The 26,777-nt window shown below is 50.6% G+C and overlaps 1 protein-coding gene across 4 annotated transcripts in view; it reads left to right on the top strand.

Annotated features, from left to right (window-relative positions):
• Nucleotides 1–26,777, top strand: part of EGF (epidermal growth factor) — a 508,423-nt gene that overhangs the window by 165,643 nt on the left and 316,003 nt on the right. For all 4 annotated transcript variants that reach the window (XM_069230246.1, XM_069230245.1, XM_069230248.1 and 1 more), the window contains exon 5: nucleotides 8,890–9,092. In XM_069230246.1, the coding sequence (XP_069086347.1) occupies nucleotides 8,890–9,092 (203 nt within the window). The remainder of the gene's footprint in view (nucleotides 1–8,889; nucleotides 9,093–26,777) is intronic.

Genomic DNA, 26,777 nt, shown 5'->3' with positions numbered 1-26,777 from the left:
GTCTATGATTTGGAACTTTGTATTATCAATTACAGTGTCATAATGGGTTACCCATTGTAAGGCTAACATACCAATGTCACACATCACAAGCCCTTGAAGGATGCGAGCAGTTGACACGTAGGTTACCACACTTGTGAAACTGAAATGGAAGGGTACAACTCAATTAACAAATAGTGAGTGAAATGTAGGTACAGGATAGAGGTAGACGTGTGAAAGTTAATGTAATGTTAAACCAGAAAATGTTCTCACCTGTGTGTCACTGGAAATATTGCTGTATGACTGACTCCCTGTTGTTGTTTTCTTCATCCTCAGCTTCATCCTCATCACTGTCCACTGGCTCCACAGGCTCCACAGCTGCCACAACACCGTTATCTGGATCATCCTCCTGCAGAAAAGGCACCTGGCGTCGCAATGCCAAATTATGGAGCATGGAGCAGGCGATGATGATGTCGCACACCTTCTTCGGTGAGTAGAATAGGGATCCACCTGTCATATGGAGGCACCTGAACCTGGCCTTAAGAAGGCCGAAGGTGCGTTCGATTACCATCCTAGTCCGCCCATGGGCATCATTGTACCGTTCCTCTGCGCTGGTCCTGGGATTCCTCACTGGGGTCAATAGCCAGGAAAGGTTGGGGTAACCAGAGTCCCCCAATAGCCATACACGGTGTCTCTGGAGTTGACCCATCATATCAGGGATGCTGCTATTCCGCAGGATGAAGGCGTCATGCACAGAGCCAGGGAACATTGCATTTACCTGCGAGATGTACTGGTCTGCCAAACAGACCATCTGGACATTCATGGAATGATAACTCTTCCGGTTTCTGTACACCTGTTCACTCCTGCGGGGGGACCAGAGCTACATGGGTCCCATCAATGGCACCTATGACGTTGGGGATATGTCCAAGGGCATAGAAGTCACCTTTCACTGTAGGCAAATCCTCCACCTCAGGGAAAATGATGTATCTCCTAACGTGTTTCAGCAGGGCAGACAACACTCTGGACAGCACGTTAGAAAACATAGGCTTGGACATCCCTGATGCCATGGCCACTGTTGTCTGAAATGACCCACTTGCAAGGAAATTGAGCACTGACAGCACCTGCACGTCAGGGGAGATTCCAGTCGGATGGCGGATTGGTGACATCAGGTCTGGCTCCAACTGGGTACATAGTTCCTGGATTGTGGCACGGTCAAACCGGTAGGTGACGATGATATGTCTTTCTTCCATTGTCAACAGGTCCACAAGCGGTCAGTACACCGGAGGATTCCGCCATCTTCTCATATGTCCCAACTGACGGTGTCTAAGAAGGACAACAGTGAAGAACCAGTCACTATTCTTCCAAGTATGTACCCACAGTTACACACAAGACTACACCAGACAAAAAAGCCTTCCTGTATGTGTGTTGAGTATAGGCCTAGCTATGCGTGATGCAGTAGTAAATGAAGCCATGTGGGCCCCTGAAATGGCGGCTGCCTGACCTCTAAACTGGGACAATGGGATTGTGGGGTAACTGCGCTGGCGTTGCACACCGTCGCGATAGGCGGTCGTAGACCACGGTGCAATGCTGCATTGGTTAACATTGTACCCTATGGGTCCCAGGAGCCAATGAACAGGTGCGCTGGCGGTGATGATGCGCACCGCCGCGGACGTCACCGCTATTTTCTATCTGTTCACTCACTAGATACCTGACCTTCGACAGGAGAGGACCTACACTGCTAGTGCTGCTGTGACCTCGGTCTGGAAGCGACGATGGCTGCTGCGTCTGGGGAAAGGGCCCCTGCCTTCACTGCACAGGAGTTGGAGAAACTTGTGGATGGGGTCCTCCCCCAGTACACGCTACTCTACGGTCCTCCAGACCAACAGGTTAGTACACAGGGAGCACGTTGTATGGGCTAGGCCTGGGTGGAGAGGGCTGGGTGGAAGAGGGAAGGGGGCAGAGTACATAGAACAGTTATGCATGGGAATGAATGGGCCACATGGCCAGAGTAGGGAGGGGGCCACTCACATTGACGGTGCAGTTGGTAATGACTGTTCCTCTTTCCTTGTGCATATCATGTAGGTCAGCGCCCACCAGAAGAGGGACATTTGGCGTGCCATCGCCAAGGAGGTCCGGACCCTGGGGGCCCACCAGAGACGGGGCACCCACTGCCGTAAGAGATGGGATGACATTCGCCGCTGCAGCAAGAAGACGGCGGAGGCTCAGCTGGGGATGACCTCCCAACGTGGGAGGGGTGCCCGTCGCACCATGACCCCCCTGATGTTCCGGATCCTGGCGGTGGCCTACCCGGAGTTGGATGGGCGCTTGAGGACATCACAGCAGACACAAGGGGGTGAGTACAACCTAATTCAGCGGACTTTGCGTGCAGTGGAGGGGTCTGGGTGGGGGAGGTGGGCTGTGGGTGTCCCTAGGCCAGGGCGAGTTAGGTAGGCAAGGCCCCTCCGTAATGTAGGCCATGTGGCACTCAACCCCACCTCAGCAGAGTGCCAAGTTGAGGTATAGTTGCCCCTGTGGCATCCATGTGCACAGATTCCCACCATTGCCATGTAGGCCATGTCCCAGAAATTGCATGTGCAGAGGTCAGGAGCACGGCGTAATGCAGGGGGCTGCTGCGTCTGTCTTGTCCGCCAACGGTAGCGGTAATCCATGCACTAAAACTCTCTTTCTTCTGTCTCCCCCCCTTTTTCTGCTCTCCCTGTCCTTTTGTACATCAGCATCAACAGGCGGAGGTACAGTGCCACCGGAGCACGAGGGAGATGCATCCCACATGGCCATGGAGGGCCACACCACGGACTCTGAATGCACCAGTGGGACGGAGGGCGAGGGGAGCTTCACGTCGGCCACCGGATCACCAAGCAGCGACACGGACTCGTTTGCCGATGGGGGCTCCCTTGTGGTGGCGGCACCATCAGTGCCCCCCACCTCTACAGGTACAGCCGCCACCTCCCCTACCAGTACCGCCCTCCCAGCAGCCCCTCAGCGCTCGCCCCGTGCCCGCTCACCCAGGAGGGTGGGCATCACCTTCGCCCCAGGCACCTCAGGCCCTTCCCCAGTCACCCCTGCTGCCCTCAGTGAGGAGGCCATTGACCTCCTCAGGTCACTCACTGTTGGGCAGTCTACCATTGTGAATGCCATCCAGGGTGTAGAAAGGGAGTTGCAACACGGTAATGCATTCCTGGAGGGCATTCATTCTGGTCAGGCTGTCCTTCAGCGAACCCTGCAATCTCTGGCCTCAGCACTGATGGCAGCCATTGTCCCTGTGTCTAGCGTCCCCCCTCCAACTTCCTCCACCCAGACCCAATCTCCTGTACCCCAGCCCATCCCAAGCACACCTACAGACCAGCATGCACACAAGTCAACACACACAAGTAGCTCAAGCAAACATAGGCACCACACTCACCACAGGCACTCACGCAAGCCTCACCCACATACAGACACAGCAACATCCACTGTCTCCACTGTCTCCCCCTCCTCCTCTCCTCCCTCCTCCCTCCCAGTCTCGTCTACACACACACCTGCATGCACTACATCTACAGGCACTAGGACTCGCACCAGGACACCCAGCACCACAAGCCGCTCACCTGCACTCACCACCCCCACTGCCATTTACACGTCCCCTGTGTCCTCTCCCAATGTGTCTGTGACGCCCCCTCCCAAAGTACACAAACGCCGGCAATCACTCACCCAACATCCATCCACCTCACGACAGCCTCCAGTACCTGCACCTGCACCCAAAACAGCTAAAGTGACACCTCCTACAACCACCTCCTCTTCCTCCACTCCCAGACCCCCTCCAGCTACCCATCCCAGTGTCCGTCAGAAACTGTCCCTCTGTCAAATTGACCGTTTTGCCCCCACCCCCTCTCCAATTCATCAGTCCCGTCGTAGCGCCTCAGCCAAAAAGCCTCCAGTACCAGTGGTGCGTGTTCCAGGTTTTTGGAGTGCACCGGCCACCAGGGCAGGCAGTAGGACCCGGAGCCAAGGCACTGGCAGCCCACCCCCTGTAAAGGCTCTGAAAATGGAGAGTGGCTGACGGGACCGTCTTAAGACTCCTGGTGGGACAACAAGTGACATGGGATCGAAGGCGATTGGTGAGTCAGCTGTAACTCCAACAAAGGTGGGGAAGGTCCAGAGGAAGTCTGCCCAGCCTGTTGTGAGTGTCACGGCAGAGAAGTGTGCCATCATATCCGGCGGTCCAGACACAACCGCCAGCACCGTCATCACTGGTCCAGAGACCACCGCCAGAGTCACAGCCCAGGAGGGCCAAAGTATCGTTCATGGTCCAGAGACCACCGCCGGAGTCACAGCCCAGGAGGGCCCAAGTATCGTCACTGGTCCAGAGACCACCTGCCAGAGTCACAGCCCAGGAGGACCCAAGTATCGTCACTGGTCCAGAGACCACCGACGGAGTCACAGCCCAGGAGGGCCCAAGTATCGTCACTGGTCCAGAGACCACCGCCAGAGTCACAGTCCAGGAGGGCCCAAGTATCGTTCATGGTCCAGAGACCACCGCCGGAGTCACAGCCCAGGAGGGCCCAAGTATCGTTCATGGTCCAGAGACCACCGCCAGAGTCACAGCCCAGGAGGGCACAAGTATTGTCACTGGTCCAGAGACCACCGCCGAAGTCACAGCCCAGGAGGGCACAAGTATCGTCACTGGTCCAGAGACCACGGCCGAAGTCACAGCCCAGGAGGGCCCAAGTATCGTCACTGGTCCAGAGACCACCGCCAGAGTCACAGCCCAGGAGGGCCCAAGTATCGTCACTGGTCCAGAGTCCACCGCCAGAGTCACAGCCCAGGAGGGCCCAAGTATCGTCACTGGTCCAGAGACCACCGCCAGAGTCACAGCCCAGGAGGGCACAAGTATCGTCACTGGTCCAGAGACCACCGCCGGAGTCACAGCCCAGGAGGGCACAAGTATCGTCACTGGTCCAGAGACTACCGCCGGAGTCACAGCCCAGGAGGGCCCAAGTATCGTCACTGGTCACGAGACCACCGCCGGAGTCACAGCCCATGAGGGGCCATGATGCCACAGCCCCGCTGGGCAATGATGGAACGTCATGCCACACACCAATGCCCATTGTAGAGATCGTCATGCCACACACCAATGCCCAGTGTAGAGATCGTCATGCCACACACCAATGTCCGTATCAGAACCGCCATGTCAAAGCACCGCTGAACAGGGCAGAGACCGCCATGGCAAAGCACCGCTGAACAGGGCAAAGACCGCCATGGAAAAGCACAGCTGAACAGGGCAAAGACCGCCATGGCAAAGCACTGCTGAACAGTCCTGAAACGCCATGTGAAGGCACCGCTGAACAGGGTAAAGACCGCCATGGCAAAGCACCGCTGAACAAGGCAAAGACCGCCATGGAAAAGCACCGCTGAACAGGGCAAAGACCGCCATGGCAAAGCACCGCTGAACAGTCCTGAAACACCATGTGAAGGCACCGCTGAACAGGGCAAAGACCGCCATGGCAAAGCACCGCTGAACAGTCCTGAAACGCCATGTGAAGGCACCGCTGAACAGGGCAAAGACCGCCATGGCAAAGCACTGCTGAACAGGGCAAAGACCGCCATGGAAAAGCACCGCTGAACAGGGCAAAGACCGCCATGGCAAAGCACCGCTGAACAGTCCTGAAATGCCATGTGAAGGCACCGCTGAACAGGGCAAAGACCGCCATGGCAAAGCACCGCTGAACAGGGCAAAGACCGCCATGGTAAAGCATCGCTGAACAGGGCAAAGACCGCCATGGCAAAGCACCGCTGAACAGTCCTGAAACGCCATCTGAAGGCACCGCTGAACAGGGCAAAGACCGCCATGGCAAAGCACCGCTGAACAGGGCAAAGACCGCCATGGGAAAGCACCGCTGAACAGGGCAAAGACCGCCATGGCAAAGCACCGCTGAACAGTCCTGAAACGTCATGTGAACGCACCACTGAACAGGGCAAAGACCGCCATGGCAAAGCACCGCTGAACAGGGCAAAGACCGCCATGGAAAAGCACCGCTGAACAGGGCAAAGACCGCCATGGCAAAGCACCGCTGAACAGGGCATGCACCGTGTAGGAATGAATGGACCGCCACATCAGGCATCCTTATCCCATGTGCAGCTGGGCCAGTGACAGGACAGGTACTTTCACGTGGAGACTCATCCAGTCTGGGCAGCAGTCCCCCTCCACAACCAGTGGAGACCTGCATCTACTTGAGAGACTGTGGCTTTGCACTCCCCAGGATGGCACAGTGGGCAAACCACCCACTGTAGTGACTTGAGAGACTGTGGCTTTGCACTCCCCAGGATGGCACAGTGGGAAAACCACCCACTGTAGTGACTTGAGAGACTGTAGCTTTGCACTCCCCAGGATGGCACAGTGGGAAAACCACCCACTGTAGTGACTTGAGAGACTGTGGCTTTGCACTCCCCAGGATACATCAATGGGCATGGAGCCCCGTCGTGGATCTGGCTTCGCATTCATCTGGCTGAGGTGCCCCCCCTTCCTCCTGAGGTGCCTGTAGTGTTTCTATCTGATGCCCCGGCAGTGTTCTCTCCGATTTTGGTCAGGTATCTATTGTGGGCCTCGCACATGCATTTTTGGACTGTTGGTGCACGGACATTGTTGTGTACATATCTACACTACTTCTCGAATTGTATGTGTAAGTAAGAGTGATTTTGAGATATGGATATCTGTATATTTTTGTGTGACATGTATATTGGCACATTACAATGTTTGCCTGAATTTCGCATTGTCTTTGCATTCTTCCGGGGGGATTGTGGGTTGTTACTGTGATTTTTGTGACTGCATTGGTGTGTATGTTGTGATATGCAAGGGTGGGGGTGGGGGTGTTTGGTGGGTGTCCCCCTAACTTTTGCCTTCCCCCTCCCCCGTGTCGTAGGTGCAGCACTCACCGGTATCTTCTGCGGTTACGTAGCTGTTGGTCGTAAAGGAGCAGAAAAACAAGGGCAGGTAGGATTTGTAATTCGGGCTCCATGGTGTCCTCCTTCCTCGTGGGATGTGTTCAGGTGAGCGTTTTCCCATAGCAAAAGCTGTTCCCGCCGTGTTTTTATCCGCGGTGCATCCGCCCCGGAAAAGGTGGCGGATTGGCGGGTTGTAATAGTGTGGGCGGTACATTGTCTCCCGCCTGTCTGTTGGCGGTAACCGCTGCGCTGCTTGTCTGTACCGCCGTGGCGGGCGGTGTGTTAAAGTGGCTGTCTTTGTTGGCGGTTTCCGCCAGGGTCATGATTCCCTTTTTTTGTCCGCCGGCCTGTTTGCGGTATTACCGCACCTTTAACACCGTCCGCCAGGGTTGTAATGACCCCCATAGTCTGACATTTGCCCTCTGCTTTTGGCACTGTAAATGTGACAAGATGAAAACAAAATGTAAAAGTATTTTTATTGCTCATTCACCACCTGAACACCAGCATTTATTTTGATTGTATCCGCTTTGTAAATATATTGTATGCATTCAAATATGAGTGCAGTTTTTTTAGATAAACAAAGCTTTCAATAAATAATGTGCCAGCTACCTGGATCACTTTGTGGTGGGGGAAGGTTAATAAGGGCTGGCCTGACCGTCAAACACTCTCCTCTGCCATGGCAATGGCTGTGGATTTTTTAAACCTTACTCTACATATATGTACCTATGCAATATATGTATCTTCATGGTACGTAGATGTGGAGTTAAGAATAATAAATCTATCCTTTCCTGTATGCACTTAACTTTCAATATTATGGGGGTCATTCTGACCCTGGCGGCCGGGGACCGCGGAAGCACCGCCAACAGGCTGGCGGTGCTTCCTGGGCCATTCTGACCGCGGCGGTAAAGCTGCGGTCAGAAAAGGGCAACAGGCGGTTTTCCGCCGGTTTACCCCGGGCCCAGTGAATCCTCCATGGCGGCGCTGCTCGCAGCACCGCCATGGGGATTCCGACCCCCTTCCCGCCATCCTGGTCCTGGCGGTAAAAACCGCCAGGAACAGGATGGCGGGAACGGGCGTCGTGGGGCCCCTGGGGGCCCCTGCAGTGCCCATGCCACTGGCATGGGCACTGCAGGGGCCCCCTAACAGGGCCCCATTGAGATTTTCAGTGTCTGCTTTGCAGACACTGAAAATCACGACGGGTGCAACTGCACCCGTCGCACACCAGCAACTCCGCCGGCTCCATTCGGAGCCGGCTTCATCGTTGCTGGTGCTTTCCCGCTGGGCGGGCGGGCGGCCTTTTGGCGGTCGCCCGCCAGCCCAGCGGGAAAGTCAGAATGACCGCCGCGGTCTTTTGACCGCGGTACGGTCTTCTGGCGGTGACCGCATGGCGGGCGGCGACCGCCCCCTGCCGCGGTCAGAATGACCGCCTATGTCCTTGATAGCTTTGTACACAATATTCTGGTGGTTGATATTTAGTACTAAAGCCAATCACATGCATAAAAAATCACTAAAAAAAACATTGTGTCCTTTAAAACCTTGAGTACTGTGCCTTTTTTCCCTATCAGTATTTGGTAAAGAATGCACCAATGTGATGTTGAATGCACCTTTGATGTTTGGTCATAGCTGAGGGCCATTCCTCCCTAAAAATATATTTCTGGTTACAGGCCTGTGTGCTATTTTTCATAATGCTTTTGTAGCCTGGTGTTTTTGAGGAGAAGACAATGCATTTGTTGGAGTGGGTAGATTATCCAAAGTATTAGTAGATAACCAGCAGTTCTAATAGTCTCTAATAGTCATTGGTGATCTCAGAATAACTTTCTACACTATAAACGGAATGATAAGAAAAACCTGACACAATACCAACTACTTCTTGAATGCACCTACTTTCTCGACAATTCACTAGATGAATGTAAGATGACGTGAATGAGTTTGCAACTGTTGTTAACACATCTAATTTTTTTTAATCTTTTGGCCCAGGCATCACCTTTTTGGAATCTCCCTTTTTGCTGATGATGTCTACTACTCCGAATGGAAAACAGGCACCATTAGACAGTCCAACAAGTACACAGGGAAGGAGACTGTTAGACTACGTCTGGGCACTTCATTATTTCCTTCTGCCCAGCTAAAGGTGGTGCACAGAATAAGTCAGCCTGCTGCCAAAGCAGATTTCAACACAGAGGGTAAGTTACTGATTTACAAGTAGTAACACAACCAAATATGCATGTTGAGTGTTTATTGTCAGCCATCAATGAGACTGGCTAAGGTTGGACTTGAAGAAGTTCCTTCATCCTTGTCCTAATGTCCAAGCTATATGGATCGTATAATCCATTTTGTAATGTGTAATAACCTTCTGCAGAGTGCTGAGGGCATTTTGTGGAGCCCATGGACAGTCTAAGAGTTTGCAGTCAAAGAAACTCAAAACAGTTGAATGACGCAGAGAATAAAGCCTCAAGCAGATGATTTGTCGTGCGTAGACCTAGCAACCCACTGTCAGCAACACTGACAATAAAGAAATACTGCATTTACAGAAAAAGGCAGTTAGGTGTGTGAGTAAACAATTGCAACACCGTATGTAATATGATACCATTCTCTTTGTGTATAATATGTACCAACCAGCGAATCTCAGTTGTGGGTAAGCTACAGATAACATCCCTTTATAGGTGTTATATGAGTGCTAAAACATAACCAGACCGTTTAATCAAGGCCAAGATCAGGTAGAGAGAACAAAAGTATTTTTTTAAAAGACCCTTATTATGTAATGGCCTTTAGGGTCACATCTGCTGGTATCCGAGGTTACCGGTAGTTGTGAGTGTTACTCCCTTACCTCAAGTGATGACAGCCAAACTTCTAGATCCATCATTGAGATCTTCTCATTGGTGGACCACACTGTTGGGTTGAGTCAGATAGTTATGAATGTATTTGTTTTTGGGCATGACCCATTCAAATGCATTACCACATCTTGCTTCGGCAGGATTCAGTGCCAATGTGGAATTACGGATGTGGCAGAGCCAGAGAGAAAACTGCTGAGAATAAGACTTGCCTTCTACTAGTCTCATTCCTGGTGCTTTCCTTTAAGTGTCTGGCAGTTGGTACTGAGATCTCTACACCCCAGAGTTTAGGGTGGCATTGGGGACTTTGATAATACACACATATTGATAACAGCATCTTATTGTGGGTAAAACAAAGTTTTAGATAAGGGAAGTAGTGGTACAAGGTGTTATGTGGTCCTTACTCAGAAAAAATACTGTGTGTTTGGGATAGCAGAATGAAAAAGTGTGGGAGACTAAGTCGATCCACACCATGAGTAGCTGTCAGCCTTACTCTTGGCTAGCTCGCAGTGCCTCACCCTAACCCTCAAAGCCACTGGGGTGAAAGGTGATTATGGCAACCTGAATATACCACTCCGACTCCCCAGGGAAGCTGTGGAAACAGATCTTACGCTTTTTGTGTTCTTACGCATGCATGCCAAGGCAAGGCACAAAAGATGCAAGATACATGTTCAATTCATTTATTGAAACAATTGCAATCTTGCATATAAAGAATGAGCTGCAATAATTAGGCAGATGAAACAAAGCAAGGTAATCAGCATTGCAAACACTGTAAACAGGATAAACAATCCAACCATGGTGTTTGTAGGTCGAGACCTTGTAGAGGTTCCTACTCAACCCTATATATCCACTATCAGCATAGTAGGTGAACCCTTCTGTCTGTCTCGATCTTAGGTATTAGGCCCAGACCTGGAAACAGTGTCTAGAGTTGGTCTGTGTTGTAGATGGCAATCCTCTCAGAAGCTGGTGTATTAGCGCCAGCCAAACTTAGGCCCTCATTACGAACTCAGTGGGAAAACCCACCGAGTTCAGCGTTGACGGTCAACAGAAGACTGCCAGCGTGCAGAACCCCCGCTGGCCACATAAAGGACATTCAGCTAGGCCGACGTACGGAAACAGTGTTTTCGCCAGCTGGCCCAGCTGGATGCAGGGCCTGGACATTGACGCCGGTTCCAAATGGAGCTAGTGGCAATGTAGTGGTGCAGCGTGTGCAGCAGCACCCGTCGTGCATTTCACTGCCTGTAAATTGAGCAGTGAAATGCGCGACGGGACTGTGCATGGGGGCCCCTGCACTGCTCATGCCAAGTGCATGGGCAGTGCAGTGGCCCCCAGGGGGGCCCGAGTCACCCATTCCACCAGCCTTTCACTGGAGGTTTAAACAGCCAGGGAAAGGCTGGTGTAACATGACTCATTATCCGGCAGGCAGCGCTGCTTGCAGCGTTGCCCTGTCGGATATGAAACGCCACCAACTGCAAGGCTGCCTGGTGGTGGGAGCCTGGCGGTTGGCAGCGTTTCAAAAGCAGCGGTTCTGCCACGTTCTTTATATGGCTGTATGGATCGCCATACCGGTGGCAGTAATTACCGCCGCAGCCGGCATGGCGGCCCAGACCGTCATGTTCATAATGAGGGCCTTATTGTCCCACAGCATACATCCTAGGATAGTTGTGGACGGAATGCCCTCTGCCCCCTCTGAGTCAGTGCACTGTTTCTATAATAAACCATACTGTGTTGGAAGTACAGTTCTAATGCGATGCTGTGTCTAGGTGTTAAAAGCAGGCTTTTGAGAGGGCAACACATACTAGCATATCATGTGCAAGCAGCTTGTTCCTCACTTTCCTAGAATAAAAGCAAGCTAATAAAAGTATGTAAAAATCATTGCTAAAAGCAGTCTTACTAAAATGAATAAAATAACAACTGTAAAACAAAGCTAAGACAGGGGTGACCAGCTCGGGTCCTAGAGGTCCTCATGACACACCCTCCCTTTGACCATTGGAGACAACAGATTCTAAAAAACCCATCTGAAACACTAGGAGCAATAAAATGTCTAAAATACTAAAGGCAATAAAAAGTTCACACCAACAAGCAGAACAAACAAAATGAGCCAAGTAAAAATAATCACTTTGTTTAAAACATTTTGGCCACATTTAAAAGTCATTGGAGGCAGCCATGATGTCATCCAGCACATCAGTGGTAAAGGAGTACAAGGAGGATCCTACATCTGCAGATGATAGAACTATCAAAGCCGTGGTGAGCAAATCGAAGGAACAGACATGATAAGAAACCTCAGCCGAAGAAGTAGCATCCTGCACATTGCCCTAAGTTGTTGAGCCATATAGAAACATAATTGTAGCCATAGAATCCATATCCATATCCATTTAGGATGGCTCATAAAAAGCATTTTGAAGCAACTGTAGTCTCATCAGACAACTCCACCAGAAATGAAGCCTCAATGGAAACATTACAAGATGCATGTCCTTAGATAGCACCAACTGCTGTGCAAGATACATCTACTGCGCACTCAAAAGAATACCAAAGACAGCGGAACATAAGCTGCATTCAGTAGAACAATACTGGTCAAAAAACAGAGACCAGTTGTTGTTTAGTTCTTTCCCCAAAGGGATGTACCATGCATTCACGACACATCTGGACATGTGGTGATTCCATCACCTTTCAGCTTTGAAATGGGAGATTCATTGCTGAGCAAAGACAGTAATAGTAAAATACCACCAATTAATGCCAATACAAGTGGTATGCGACCAAAAACACTTGAAAACAGGGAGTGTACAAAGGATGGAATTACTCCAAAGACATTCTGTAGGGGGCTGACAAAACAAGACCCAATCACCTTAAACAAATGCATAACACCTGCAGCGTTGGAAGCATTAAAAATGTAGCTTACAAGTTCACCAAAGTTTCTTGGAAAGATGGTATTTTAAAAGCAACTGTGTCTCGGCAAATGACCTTGCCACGCGCAATTTAAATATTTCATGGGCAGATGTAAGTGCCACGTGTTTTTGGAACAATAGTGCTTTTAGTCAGCCCAGTTTGTAAAAGTTAACATTAAAGGAGGAATGAAAGGCCACAAACTTGCTACCCTAATCTCATGTGTGGGGGAAATAACATGTTACCACAGCAGGTCACTATTTGAAAAAGAGAAATCACATACGGGACACCTGCTCTCTCCGACAACAGCCTTGATCACTTAACATTAAGGGCCTGATTTAAAGTTTGGAGGGGGGGGTTACTCCATCACAACGATGACTCCTATCCTGTCCACCGAAATATAAATCCAATTATATCCTATGGGGTTTATATTTCAGTGGACAGGATATCCGTCACTGTTGTGATGGAGTAACCTCTCCGCCAAACTCTAAATCTGGCCCTAAGTAACTTCCATTTAAAAGTAACTGAAACACTTGGTGAATCAAGGGCATTGTAACTCCCTTCAAGTAAGACACCAAATTAGCTACCGACATGTTATATACGCAGTGCAATGTCACCAGTTTACAAATCATTGAGTGGCTTACAGAAGTTTCACAATTACTATTCGCTGAGAAAAACTTCCTTATCCCTGCTCATACATTTGCAGTCGAAAGGCAGTTAATGTATATAACTCTCCCCTAAAGCAGCTCATGTATAAAACTCTCCCCCAAACTTTCAAATCTGTTTACCCGAAAATGTTTCAAAGATGATATGAATTGAAACATGGAGATTGACAGGAAGCTAAATCCGTGCACTAACCACACTGCTGATGGTGTTTCAGCCACTGTGAAAGGCACCTTTTCTAAATTAAGCACTGTGTTGCATCCTTCTTTGCCACTACCTGTTCTTTGCATGTTAGAATAAATTGCAAGAATGACTCTTTCGAGTTCACTTGTTCCAGGGCACAGTGGTTCGATTTTAGAACCTGTTATGTTCAACTCAGCTGCAATATGAATCTAAGCTAACTCCATTTACAATATCAATCACAGAAGACACAATGTTGGTAGTGTGTAAATGCAAGTGGACAATTAATTCATCCCATTATCAACAACGGATAATGCTTTCTCTAAATTTGCCTGATCTATTTGCCTTAGGTGAGCAGCAGCTTCCATTTGAGAAAGGTTTCAAATTTCATTGTGTATTGCATACAAGAGCCTTTTGGAGTGTGGTGATCCATGACCTAACAAGAAAACTTGCAAATCCATGTCATCAGGAGGAGAGGTGCTCTTTTACAGTTGCCAAGGTGGAATATTGCAACCATTGCTGACATAATTTTCTTACGCTGTATTTAGTGATTATTCCTGCATCTTGTGTCTCGATATAATGAGGGTCTGGTCTGCTTGCTTTAAAACCCCATACAGAGTTTATAAAACATGCATGACAACCATTTGTGTTCTCTGGCTACAACAACCACCCATTGGCACCTGAGTTTCAAATTGAATGTACCATTTCTGGCCATGCCATTGAGCTGATCTTCTGTGTAATTAACCAAACCTTGCCAATTGTCAAAGTTTGCAATTGAAAGGATACTGAGCACCACCATAGCTTTAATTTTTGCTAACCTAGGCAACTTGTCTGCTGCACAGTGTCATTCAGAAAAATAATCTGTAATGGAAAGACATGGCTTAAATAAGGCATCCATGCCCCACACTTGCCAATCTATTGTTTCCCAGACTGATTTTAAATCAATGGTTTCTTTCTAATATTCTTAGTAGCTGTCAGTATATTTTGTTTTCACTTTTGTTGCGGGTAATTTGAAATATGATGCAAGATCATTAGTATCATGCCCAGTAAAATATTTGAATTTATCTAAATATAGTTTAGAACTCCCCACTTGTGGAGTTCGACAAGGTTCCTATTTTGTGTAATTAAAGATGGCACGTGGACTACTAGGTCTTTGTAGATAATGGTGTGCATGATAATGATAGAAAAACATTTTGCCATATATCACTTTCAAATACAGTATAATATTCATGCTCAGAAAGCATTGAAGAAACCGCTTTCACATCCCAATCATCTGACACAATATCAAGTGTTAATATATCGCCCATAGAAATTTTAAAAACATATATAGAATTTGAATAATTTCTGTAGGACCAAATATATCATATGGAACCTTATCCCAAACAATCCCATCAGGAAATGGAACAGCATAAATGTTCACTAAGGACAAGTCCCTTCACACTTTGTGGGATGACAAATGAGGCCTTAGAATCTCATTTACAAGTTCAACAACAGAGGGTTCAGGAAGATAGTGCCTATTTATAAGCAAGAAGAAGACAATCACAAATCCAATCCACAAGAACAGAGCAAGCATGATGAGTTTAATCCACAAATAGGACCATGGACATATCAGAGAAGTGCATGTAAGTCAGTGAAAAAGCTTACATATGCCATGAAGAGAAGTGGTGGTTGAATCTGAAAAGAAGACGTCAATCTCGACAAAGTACCCAGAAGCAGTCTGTGTGAAGATAGGTACTGCTGCAGGTGAAAGGGAACTGGTGGACACCTCTCAAGATGGCTCACCATAAACAACTCCATTGCTTTGAGAAGTAGTAGAAGACTGTGGACTTTCATCTGGTGGATTTCTTGCACTGGTAGCGGTAATTGGAATCAACAAAAGTTCATTCTCTGCCCTCCCCAGCCTAGGGGAAACAATTTCAGTGTTGTTTAAAGCTTGCAGAGGTATTTCCTGTACGGTAGTAAGAGGGGTTAGGAAACTACCTAGGAAATCTCTGAACCTACTGTGTAGGATCGACCACATGATGCAATTTGTCTTGATCAATAGAGACAAAGGCCCTCATTATGAACACGGCGATCCGTACTGCGCCGCCGGCTGTGGCAGTAAAAACCACCAACAGAGGAGGGTCTGGACTGCCAAATAATGAACCATTCGAAACACAGGCATCCAGAAAACTACCCACCGCCAGTAGAGGAGTGCTGCCGATGACGGCAGAGTCCGCCCACAGGCCAACGGAAAGGTCCAATCCGCCATCAAATTATGAACCCCTAGTCCGCCTCCGTTTCCCGGGTGGGAACCACCACCATGCAAAGCCAGACGGAACTGAACCAAATCCAAGGAAACACTCACTGGAGGCCCACACAACGCACCGAAGCAGGCATGGATAGAGAGCTGCAGATCATGCCAGCCCTGCTCCTTGCCATATACCTCCACAACCAAGACCGCCGCCGAAGACGACAATGGTAAGTACGGCAAACTACGAAACAGGGGAGGAAAGGGCACAGTTACATACCCACCCACTCCACCCAGCCCGCAATGCCCCCCAACCCTTCCCAGAAGCACAAGCCATACACCCCACAGCAAGAGGTACTTACCCGACACAAGGCAAATCCAACTTGACCATAGTACATACAAATGCCCCACACCCACAAACAATGAAACGATAGACCAGGGTGCAACAGTGTGCCGCCAAAATAGAGGCCACACAGAAATATTTATTAAAGCTCACAGAGCCAACTACTTCCATCAAGGCCAATGGCCAGTCCATAGAACTACAAGTGCCATGGGCCACAACGGACCCCTCCTGACTCCCAAAAGTGCACAGTACTCCACCTAATGGGGCAACAAAGGGGCATCCAGGCACCTCATGGAACGGGAGCAGGGGTTGGTGGGGGTGGGGACTTGCGACGGGGGTGGGGCTTGGACTTGCGCTTGGAAAGTGGAGGGGGTGTGGGTTTGTCCTTTGAAGGATGGGGAGGTTGTTTCGAGCGGGTGGAGCCAGAAGGACTTGGCTCTGCACGGGACTTCTTCTTCTTGGAGGAAGGGGCACGGGAATGTGAGGGGCGGACAGGGGTGGGCTGTGAAGTGGAAGGAGTGGAAAGGGCAATGAGGTGTACACGCTTAGGGACAAGATGGGGTGGGCCAGTGGGTTGGAAGAGGTCAGCACGGGAGGGCAAATGTTTCTTCTGAGCAATTGGGGTGGTCCTGGATGAGGGCGTGGGAGTGGAGGCAGAGGCTGTGGATGTATGTGGTGTAGGGGTGCGTCTAGTGGGTGCAGGTGACTGGACAGTATGCTGTGGTGTGGTGGATGTGTGATGGGTGGGTGTCTTAGTGCGTTTGTGTGTTTTTGGAGGAAGGGGGGTGGACACAGTGGGAGAAGACAGGCTGTCAGTGTGGATGTATGTTGTGTGGGTGTCTGCAAGTCTGGTGAGTGTGCTGCATGTGTCAACTACAGTAGTTGTGGTGAGTGCAGGTGTGGTGTTTGGGGTGCATGTATGGATGTCTGCTATTGTGAGTGCAGTAAGAGGAGCAGCAACAGTGACTGAAGGTGCAGTGCATGAGGGTGTGGATGTAGAGGGGACAGACAGGGAGGCGGAAGAGGTGTGCACACTGGGGGAAGTGGATATTGTTGTGTGTGCATGTTTATGTTGGCTGTGTGAATGCTTGTGGTGGGAGGTGTGGTGCTTGTGTTTTGAAGTGTGCTTCTTGTGTGTTGAGGTACTTGACTGCGTGTCAGATTGTGTGCTTTGGACGGGTGAAGGGAGTGGGGTGCTGGAAGGGGTAGAGGAGGGTGGAGGGTGGAGGGGGACGGAATAGCCAGGGAAACTTGCTGCCGTCCAAGAGGAGGCCAGAGCCTGAAAAGATCTCTGTAGGGCAGACACAGCACCGTGAATGCCATCCAGATAGGCATTTGTCTGCTGCACCTCAGATGCTAGCCCTGGATGGCATTGGCAGTGGTTGTCTGCCCTATAAAGATGGTTCTCAGGAGGTCAATAGCCTCCTCTGTGAGGGCAGCAGGGCAGACTGGGGCAGGGGAGGAGGTGCCTGGGGCGAAGGAGACGCCCACCTTTCTGGGTAAGCGGGCACAGGCAACTCAGTGGGGCGCAGAAGGGAGGGTTGTGATGGAATGTGGAGTGGTGTCACTGTAGTGGTGTGGCCACTAGGGTCTGCCACCACCGGGGAGTCCCCATCAGAGGAGGTGTCGGAGTCACTACTTCCAGTGGTAGTTGCCTCCCCCATGGTACTCCCCTCACCCTCCAACCCACTGGTCCCCTTGGCGTTGGATATCTCTGCCTCCGAGGATCCGCGGGCCGCTACTTCCCCACTTGCCGGTTCCTCAGCTCCCTTGCCAGATGTTGCTGCTGTACAAAACCAATACAAGAAAACAGGGATGGGGAGACAAAACAGGAGAGACACTTGTAAATAGTTGAATGGAGGTACATAGTGGCCAGACATACACCCACCCAGAAGACACCCCCAACAGGCAGCACTGTTCACTATTCCCATGGCCATGCCCCTGACTACTGAGCAGAACCCTCCTCTACACCAATCCCCTGAACTACCTAAGGAGCCGACGTGTGGGAAACCTGACAAACACATCCCTACACCCTTTGGGGACCATCATGTAGATGGACACCAGTCAGAGACCCTGCCTGTAAGCAGCATGAACCCTAATGCACACACAGACATCCTTCCAGACTTACGTTTGTGACATGAGTACTCACCCCCTTGTGACTGCTGTGCAGCCTTCAAGCGCCCATCCAGGTCTGGGTACGCCACCGCCAGGATACATGCATGAGGTGGGTCAGTGCCTGACGGGCACCCCTTCCATGTTGGGAGGACTTCCCCAGCTGGGCCTCACAGATTTTACGCACCCAGCGCCGCAGGTCCTCCCACCTCTTCCTGCAGTGGGTGCTCCGCCGGTTGTAGACCCCCAGGGTCTGCACCTCCTTGGCGATGGCATGCCAAAATACCCTCTTCTGGTGGGCGCTGACCTTAAAGGGTGACACAGAAATGGAACACGGAGGTCAGGCATACGCACGCAGCATGCCATGCACCATGGCCCATGCAGGCTCAGAGGTGCACACATATGTCCTTACAACACCATCCATTACACCCAAACAATGCACCCCAAACCCAGACTCACCTGTACCTCTGGCCGTCCGTAGAGTTTTGCATACAGGGGCAGGACCCCGTCCACTAGCCTCTCCAGTTCCTCCTGGGTGAAGGCCGGGGCCCTTTCCCCTGCAACACGAGCCACATCCATGACCAGAGGCAGGACACAGCAGTACACACAGTGGAGTACCTGTTCGCACAAGATCAGGGAGTCAAGTGAAGTATAGATGACAAATTCGCGTACGTACCGTGGCGGTGTGCACCGTCACCGCCGGCAGCGATCATAATACGCCAGGATTCCCCATTGGCATCCATGTTAACCAATGACAGTGCGAACGGTGGTAAACAGCGCCTTACGCTGTTGCGGCAACCGCTCGTGGTATGAGGTCACTTCCATAACGACAGGCCTGGATTAAAGTGGGCAGACATTTTGGCAGTAACTACGCATCTATTAATAAAAATTGTGCACAATGCAGCCCCTACTTGCCACATGAAGCACCTATGCATGTGACCATTTCGAGATAAAACACACATGAAAAACACTGTTCCCTCATTGAGGTGTAGATGTAGATCTGTCAAGAACGTGTTACTGTTGAGTCACTACAATGAAGTATGTAGTGCACAATTGATGACAATGTGTGCCTATGTATGTGTGTTCATCACATCTTTTTGATATCCCTCGTAGGTACCGACCCTTGTGGCGAGGAAGGGCACCATCGGTGTACAGACCACTTGTGGATATGAGGACCATGGTGGAGCGTCAGATCATAATCAATTACAGACTCACCTGTGCGCAATTCTGGAACTTTGTGCATTACTGGATCCTGCACTAACTCTGGGAAATCGTAATCAGCAAGTCCATCCCTACTGAGGTGCAGGTGCTCTCCACACTCCATTTCCTGGCCACTGGATCATTTCAAGTGACAGTGGGCATGGGTGCTGGATTTTCACAGCCAATGTTCAGCATTGTACCACACCTGCTGTCCTATGTGAGATTTCCCCAAAGTACTGATCTCCCTGCCATCAAGTCTGATTTCTATGCCTTTGCCAACCTCCCCCTTGTGATAGGTGCCATCGATGGCACCCATATACCGATACTCCCAAGAGTCAGTGAACAGGTGTACAGAAACAGAAAGAACTTTCATTCCATGAACTTCCAATTGGTATGTACTGCAGACCAGTACATCTCACATGTGAATGCCATGTTCCCAGGTTCAGTCCATGATTCCTTTGTGCTGAGGAACAGTAGTGTGCCACAGAAGATTGAACAACTCCAAGAGGACAGAGGGTGGATAATAGGTAAGTGTTTCTGTCACTAACTGACACATAGCAGACAGACAGCCTGTCTGACAAAGGGGCTTGACAATAACTAATTTGCATTGCACCTTTTTCTAGGTGATTCTGGCTGTCCAAACTTGCGTTGGCTCCTGAGGAATCCTAGGACGGATGCAGAGAGGAATTACAATGAGGCCCATGGGCGTACTAGGATCGTGATAGAGCACACAATAGGTCTCCTGGAGGCTAGATTTCGCTGTCTACATATCTCTGGGGGTTCTCTGGCCTATGGGCCTGAAAAGGTGTGTAGAATAGTGGTGGCCTGCTGCATGCTGCACAGCATGGCAGTGAGACATTTTAGCCCCCTCTTGGAGGTGGAGGGTGCTGTATGTCCTGACCAGCTACTTCAGAGAGGGGACGAGAGTGATGGTGATGATGAGGAAGGGGACGATGTCAATTCCAGGACCCAACTGATACAACTCTACTTCCAAACTGTGTGGGAGTTAGGGCTGACATTGGGGTTTGTGACACATACTGTCAGTGTGCTTAGTCATATAGGGAGGGTTTGAATTTGAAATGTGAAACAGGTTCCAGTTCTGCACGGTAAAGATTTCAATTTAGTGCATTTACTTTGGGCCCACATTTAGGCACACAGGAGTCCTTTCATGCAACAATTTGACAATAAAGTGGTTATCAGCCAGTTGCATCCATACTTCACTTTGTACACATTTTAACACAGGGGGCAGTGTTACAGGTGTGATATGTGTTTTATTGGTGGTAGGAAGTGAATAGTGCTATTAACAGTGATGGCAAATCGTCATGGATGGGTGTCCTCAATGCCAAGATGGTGGCAGCCTTGTTGGTAGTATTGATGGGTCCATCACTTCTTACAATAGTTCATATTGCCTCTTAGCAATGTGTGGTGGTTGATTGAGTGGGATGGTTGCTGTGCAGATTGTTGCTGAGTTACGTCTTGAAGGGGGCCTTGTTCTTTGCTGGGGTTCCAGTGCCATATCTTGGCCTGAGGGTCCATTTGGGCACCTGCTGTTGATCTTGAGGGGATGACATGGTTTGCCCTTGGGTTTCCTGTGAGGGTAGTTCCTGGGATGTTTCTGATGATGGTGTAATTGCCAGGTCTGTGTCTGGTGCTGTAGTGGGGGCATCCTGTCCTGTGTGGGTCTCAGACTGGGTTTGTACCAGCTGCAGCAGTGCTATGCTGGCCATTGTGGCGTTGTGCTGTTTCCACTGCTCCATGGCCTGTTGGTGGTGTTCCTGCTGCATCCTCTGCCTGTGCTCCAGGGTGGAACTATCAGTGCCAACCTGTCATGGGTATGCTGGTAGGCACACAATACCTACGATATCACGTCCTGGGCTACTGCATCCATCCTGTGGCCTCCCCCCTGGCCCACTGAGGCACTTGCCCTAGCCCCCTATGCCTGTGTCCCATGCACAGGTCTGGCAGTACCACTTGTACTGGTGCCCTCGCCTTCTTGCATGTTGGGAGAGGGAGACTGTGGCCTCTGTACCTGTGTTCCACTAGTCGGTGGCCTGGATACACTGGTGTGGGGATGCTTGCCCTGGACTGCTGTTCTTGACTGGGTGGTAGGGGTGTCAGTGGTATCCTGGGAGGGGCTGCTGCATGGTGACAGTCCAGGACTGTGTGAGGGGCCTGCCTGCTCATCAGTGTCCTGGGATCCTTCACCAGTGTCCTGTGAGGTGGCTCTGTCTCCATGAGGGGCACTGGCACTCCTTGTCCCGTCCGTGAGGGTGGCATGGGTGGTGGTGCCTGTTGGGGGACATAGGCATGTCTGTTACATGCATGAATGGTCGTGGTGCACAGGACAGGGCTATTTTGTGCTGGTGTTACTTTCAGTGGCCATCAAGGGTGCCTTTGTCAGGTTTACACCGCATTTTGCTTTGGGTGTGGGGATGCATTGGGGGGGGGGTGTAGTTCCATTGTGGATCCTTGCAGGGGTAGGTGGCTGTTGCCTGGGTGGGGTATTGGTCCTGGTGGGTGTGGATGGAGTGGGGTGGTGCATGCATTACAGGTATGATGTATATGGGGTAAATGTGGACGACTTACAGGAGTCCATTCATCCAGGGGCACCGGCGAGTGAGGGAGCTGCAGCCCACGGGACCCAGGAGGCAGAGTCCACTGACGCCAAGGGGACCAGTGGGATGGAGGGCGAGGGGAGCACCACGCCGGGGACAGGAGGTGACACCACTGACTCTGAATCGTCCTCCAATGGGAGCTCCGTGGTGATGGTGGACCCCTCTGGGACCACCCAAGCTACAGGTTCTACCGCCACGCCCTGTACCAGCACCGCCATCCCAGTAGCCCCCACCGTGCCCGGTCACCCCAGGAGGGTGGATATCTCCTTTGCCCCAGTCACTTCAGGCCCTGCCTCAGTCAGCCCTGCTGCCCTCAGTGAGGAGGCTATTGACCTCCTGAGATCCATCTCTGCAGGGCAGTCAACCATTGTGAATGCATTCCAGGGGCTGGCATCCCAAATGCAGCAATGCAATGCCTTCTGGAGGGCATCCACGGTGGGTTGACGGCCCTACAGAGATCGTTTCAGACACTGGCCTCTTCACTGACGGCAGCCATGGTCCCTGTTTCATCCATCCCCTCTCCAACTACCACTACCCAGTCCCAGTCTCCTCACCCCCAACCCTTCCAAGGCACACATTCAGACAAGCAGGCACCCAAAACAACACACAAGACTCGCACAGACAAACACAAGCAGCACACTTCAGTCCACAGGCACTCACACAGCCAACAGACAGATGCACACACAACATCATCCACTGCCTGCACTGTCTCCCTCTCCTCCTTCTCCCTCACAGTCACGTCCTCACTCACACCTGCATGCACTGCATCAGCAGTCCCAGATCCTTGCCTGCACAGCCTTGCCCTAAGTCACCACAACAGTAGTCCTGCAGACACACATCCCACACACCACATGCAGCACACCCACCTCACTTGCAGACACTACCACAACATCCATCCACACGTCATGTTTGTCCTCCCCCACCCTGTCTCCCCCTCCAGTAACACGCACACGCTCGCACTCAGACCCTCAACAGCCATCCACCTCACACACGCACACTGTCCATGCACCTGCATCCAACTCCACCTCCTTCCAAACAGACTGACAAGACCATGGGACCACCTCCAAAACCCATGGCCAAGGAGGCCCCAACGAAGTCCCTGCCCAAGGATGCCCCCCAGAAATAAATGGCCAAGGAGGTTCCCCAGAAAGCAAAGGCCAGGGAGGCCCCCCAGACATCCAAGGCTAAGGAGACCCCCCAGACATCTAAGACCAAGAAGGCCCCCCAAACATCCAAGACCAAGGAGGCCCCCCAGACATCCAAGGTGAAAGAGGGGCCCCAGATATCCCTTGACAAGGATGAGCCCCAGAAATCCCTGGAGAAGGAGGCCCCCGAGACATACCTGGAGAAGGAGGAGCCCCAGAAACCTCTGGACAAGGAGGAGCCCCAGAAATCCCTGGAGAAGGAGGCCCCCCAGAAATACCTGGAGAAAGAGGCCCCACAGAAATCCCTGGACAAGGAGGAGCCCCAGAAATCCCTGGACAAGAAAGCCCCACAGAAATCCCTGGACCAGTAGGCCCACATTATAGTGGCTGTGGAGCAGCATCTGGAACCAGAGGCCAAGGACAGCATCTGGAACCAGAGGCCAAGGGGCACCATCAATAACCACTGGGCAGCCACCCCCCTCCTCATCCTGTGGGCAGCCAGCCCCCTCCTCATCCTGTGGGCAGGAAGCCCTCTCCTCATCCAGTAGGCAGCCAGCCCTCTCCTCATCCTGTGGGCAGCCAGCCCCCTCGTCATCCTGTGGGCAGGAAGACCCCTCCAGAACCAGTGGGCAGCCAGCCACCTCCTCATCCTGTGGGCAGGAAGACCCCTCCAAAACCAGTGGGCTAGGAGCCCCCTCATAATAAGTTGCAACAAACACCCACCTCACCCCCCACCCCCTGAGGTGCCTGCCAATTTCCAACATGATGCCCCTGAACAGTGGAGTCATGATTTTGTCAGGAATCAAGTTGGGGTTTGGAATTTGCACTGTGGGCATTAGTGACTTTGGACTGGCATTTGGGCCTGCATTTCCTTTTTTGGAGATGCTCTTCTCCATTGGAGTCTGGAAGGCAAGAGAGTGGTGAGTCGAAAGGTAGGATGAGCATCTCGTCTCCCAAGGGGGGTCACAAGCAGGAGCCAGAACTGGTTTCAGACCACAGCTGGTGCTCAGTGAATAGAGAAGTCTTGGGCTCAGTCGTGGGCAAGCAGTGGCCGTACTCAGTATAGTGGAGGCAGTCACAATCAACCCAAACCCAAAGAGCACACTATCTAGGAAACTTGGGTTTAGCAGTCATTCAGTGAGCCTTGCATGCTCATAGCCTATTCTTGGCACAGTACTAATTATATGTGTGGGGAGTTTGACTTAATTCCCAATAAAGGGGGGCTGGTCAGTGGGCACTGGATGGTTGTCAGGAGCAGTGCAGTTTAAAGACCATGCATGAGGGCCACTGCGCCGGGTCGGCCAGTGCGTTAGTTCTGTGCAGCAGACAGTAAATTATGTTTTTTGCGAGGACTAGTCAGGGTACTAGGACCTTCCCAATTCAATCCATACTTAGTTCAGACTCTAAGCAGCTGTGGATCCAGGCAAGAACAATCAAGTCTATGTGATCTCAGGGTAAGTAGTTTCCTCTTCTTTACTCCATTTTCACAGGGTCTAGGCTTTACTTCCTCGTAGGTCAATTGAAACTTTGCAGGCCCAGCTGGTCCACGGCTCACCACTAGAGTCGTCAGGAGTCACGCTGCTCTACCTCTGTAATTAGCGTATGGCCCAGCAGTAAGCAAGTTATGGCAGTACTTTGATGGTGACCCACAGGGTCTTCCAGCCTCTGTAACAGTCGCAGCTGGCTCCCTACCACCAATCATGGCCCATGGGCCCGCCGCTGTTGTGCTCAGCGCAGAGGAATAAGCGGATAGAGTAGAGGGAGTACCCCCGTGAGCCACACTCCCCGGACTGCATCAGCAGCCCTAAGGTGACAATTGTCTATCTGCAGGTGAGCGTCCTTCTTCTCTGGCACAGGATCGACACTGGTGGTGTGCTCTGCAGGGAACACTGGGCTGTCCTCGCAGGTTGTCCTCACATGCGGGCCCACTTCCAACTTGTTGCAAGGCAGGCTGACGTTTTTGCTTGTGGTGCAGTCTCTTCCAATCTGAACAGGGTGGCAGGATAGTAAAGGCTTCCCCCTCCGTGGTCTCGGGGCTGGAAGTTGGCAGTTGCAGCGGTCACAGCCTCTCCGGCAGTGTCTCCTTCCACTAGGTCCGCCCCTCAGTGTAGGGCTGTGGCCACCTTGTTGGGCCCATAGCCTCAGCGGCCAAAATAGATTTTGGGGCTCTGGTTACACAATGAAGCAGCCTCCCATCCCCCTCAATGCACCTTGCAGTGTGCGGAGAGTCTGGGCATAGCAGGCAGCTTCTTGGGGGCTCTTCTCAATGGAGCTGGATGGGGCCTCGCATGCCAGAGCTCCCAATTCAGCAGCATACTCCGTGCGATGCTGGCCATGCCCCCCAATAATGTATCAAAGATACTTATGATAGATCGCTATAATCAAAGATTATTACCTTTCTACCACTGTCAATGGTGCCATCGGTAATTAGGTGGTTTGATAATTCAGATGTCAAATGAAAATTTGAAAAAGTACTGAACTGGCTTCCATGAAAGTTAGGACAGTTCTGGCCCATCCAAAAGTACACAAAAAAATACTGGAGGGCCAAACAGGCTTGGAGTTGTGAAGTCCTCAGCATGGTCTGATGTCACTAAACATCCTGCGAAGAATGATAGAATACCACTCCAGAGGCATTTCCATTTTCATAGTGCCTGTGCTCTTTTGCATGGCGATGTCCCCATGAAGATGAGTACAAGCACTTTGTTAATGCTTCAGTGGAGATTCAATATTACAGAATAGGGTCTGCAGACATTTATTATACCAAAGTGCAGAAGAATAAGGTCTGCAGACATTTATTATACCAAAGTGCTAGAATTACACAGAAGCACAGCAACATCTGTGTTCCCACCCTACTCTCAAAGTGAAAGTTTTACGATCTTCAACTTCATCTGCATAATCCAAGCAGAATTTGAAGTATGCACTAATTTACTTCTAAATTTATGCCACACCCTCTTTAAAAATCTGGGATACGAGTCAAAATGTTACCTTAAAGCTTCTTAGGCCTGCCGCCATCGACATTCAATAACTAATCCAGTTATACATGCCTTTACAACTATTGTCATAGCTATTGCACAGGTCTTTACACCAAGATACTAATCAAAACTGCTCTGATGTTCAGGCTGAAAAGCTCAGACCTTCAAACCTCACTTTAAGCTATCTGAACTGGCTCTGAAAAAGGGAGGATCGGCCTTTAAAACGGTCTGCCCAATGGGTAAGCAATTCAAAGATTACAAACTTTTAGATCCCTACAAGCTGACCAGACTCCTAAGTCTGCATCTGAAAACCTGTGAAATACCAAGACTTTTGTGGTCAAAGTTTTCACACGGCAAGCTCCTTCCTTTAGAAGTCTCTCTGGGTTCCGACTGCTCAGAACCGTGCAGCACTAAAGGTATCTCATTCCTTGAGATCATCCCACTAGTGCACACATAATAAACAAAGCCATCTGATGCGACTCTCTGCCTTCTGTCGTTTCATTGTAAATTTGAGATGAGACATTTACTTCCTGGCCTACAGCACGTGTTTATGCATATTTTGGGGTTTTGTAGCATCTACTTCTGATAGTCATTGAAGATCTATGATCACTTAAAGATAATGTGGAGGGGAACGTTCTGATTTGTAAACAACTTTATATAAAAAGTTTAAAGGTGCGGACCAAAGGAAGGGAGC

Source organism: Pleurodeles waltl, chromosome 1_1 (assembly GCF_031143425.1).
Source record: "Pleurodeles waltl isolate 20211129_DDA chromosome 1_1, aPleWal1.hap1.20221129, whole genome shotgun sequence".
NCBI lineage: Eukaryota > Metazoa > Chordata > Amphibia > Caudata > Salamandridae > Pleurodeles > Pleurodeles waltl.
Note: the sequence above shows the minus strand (reverse complement) of the source record. Positions and strands in the feature narration are given on the sequence as shown.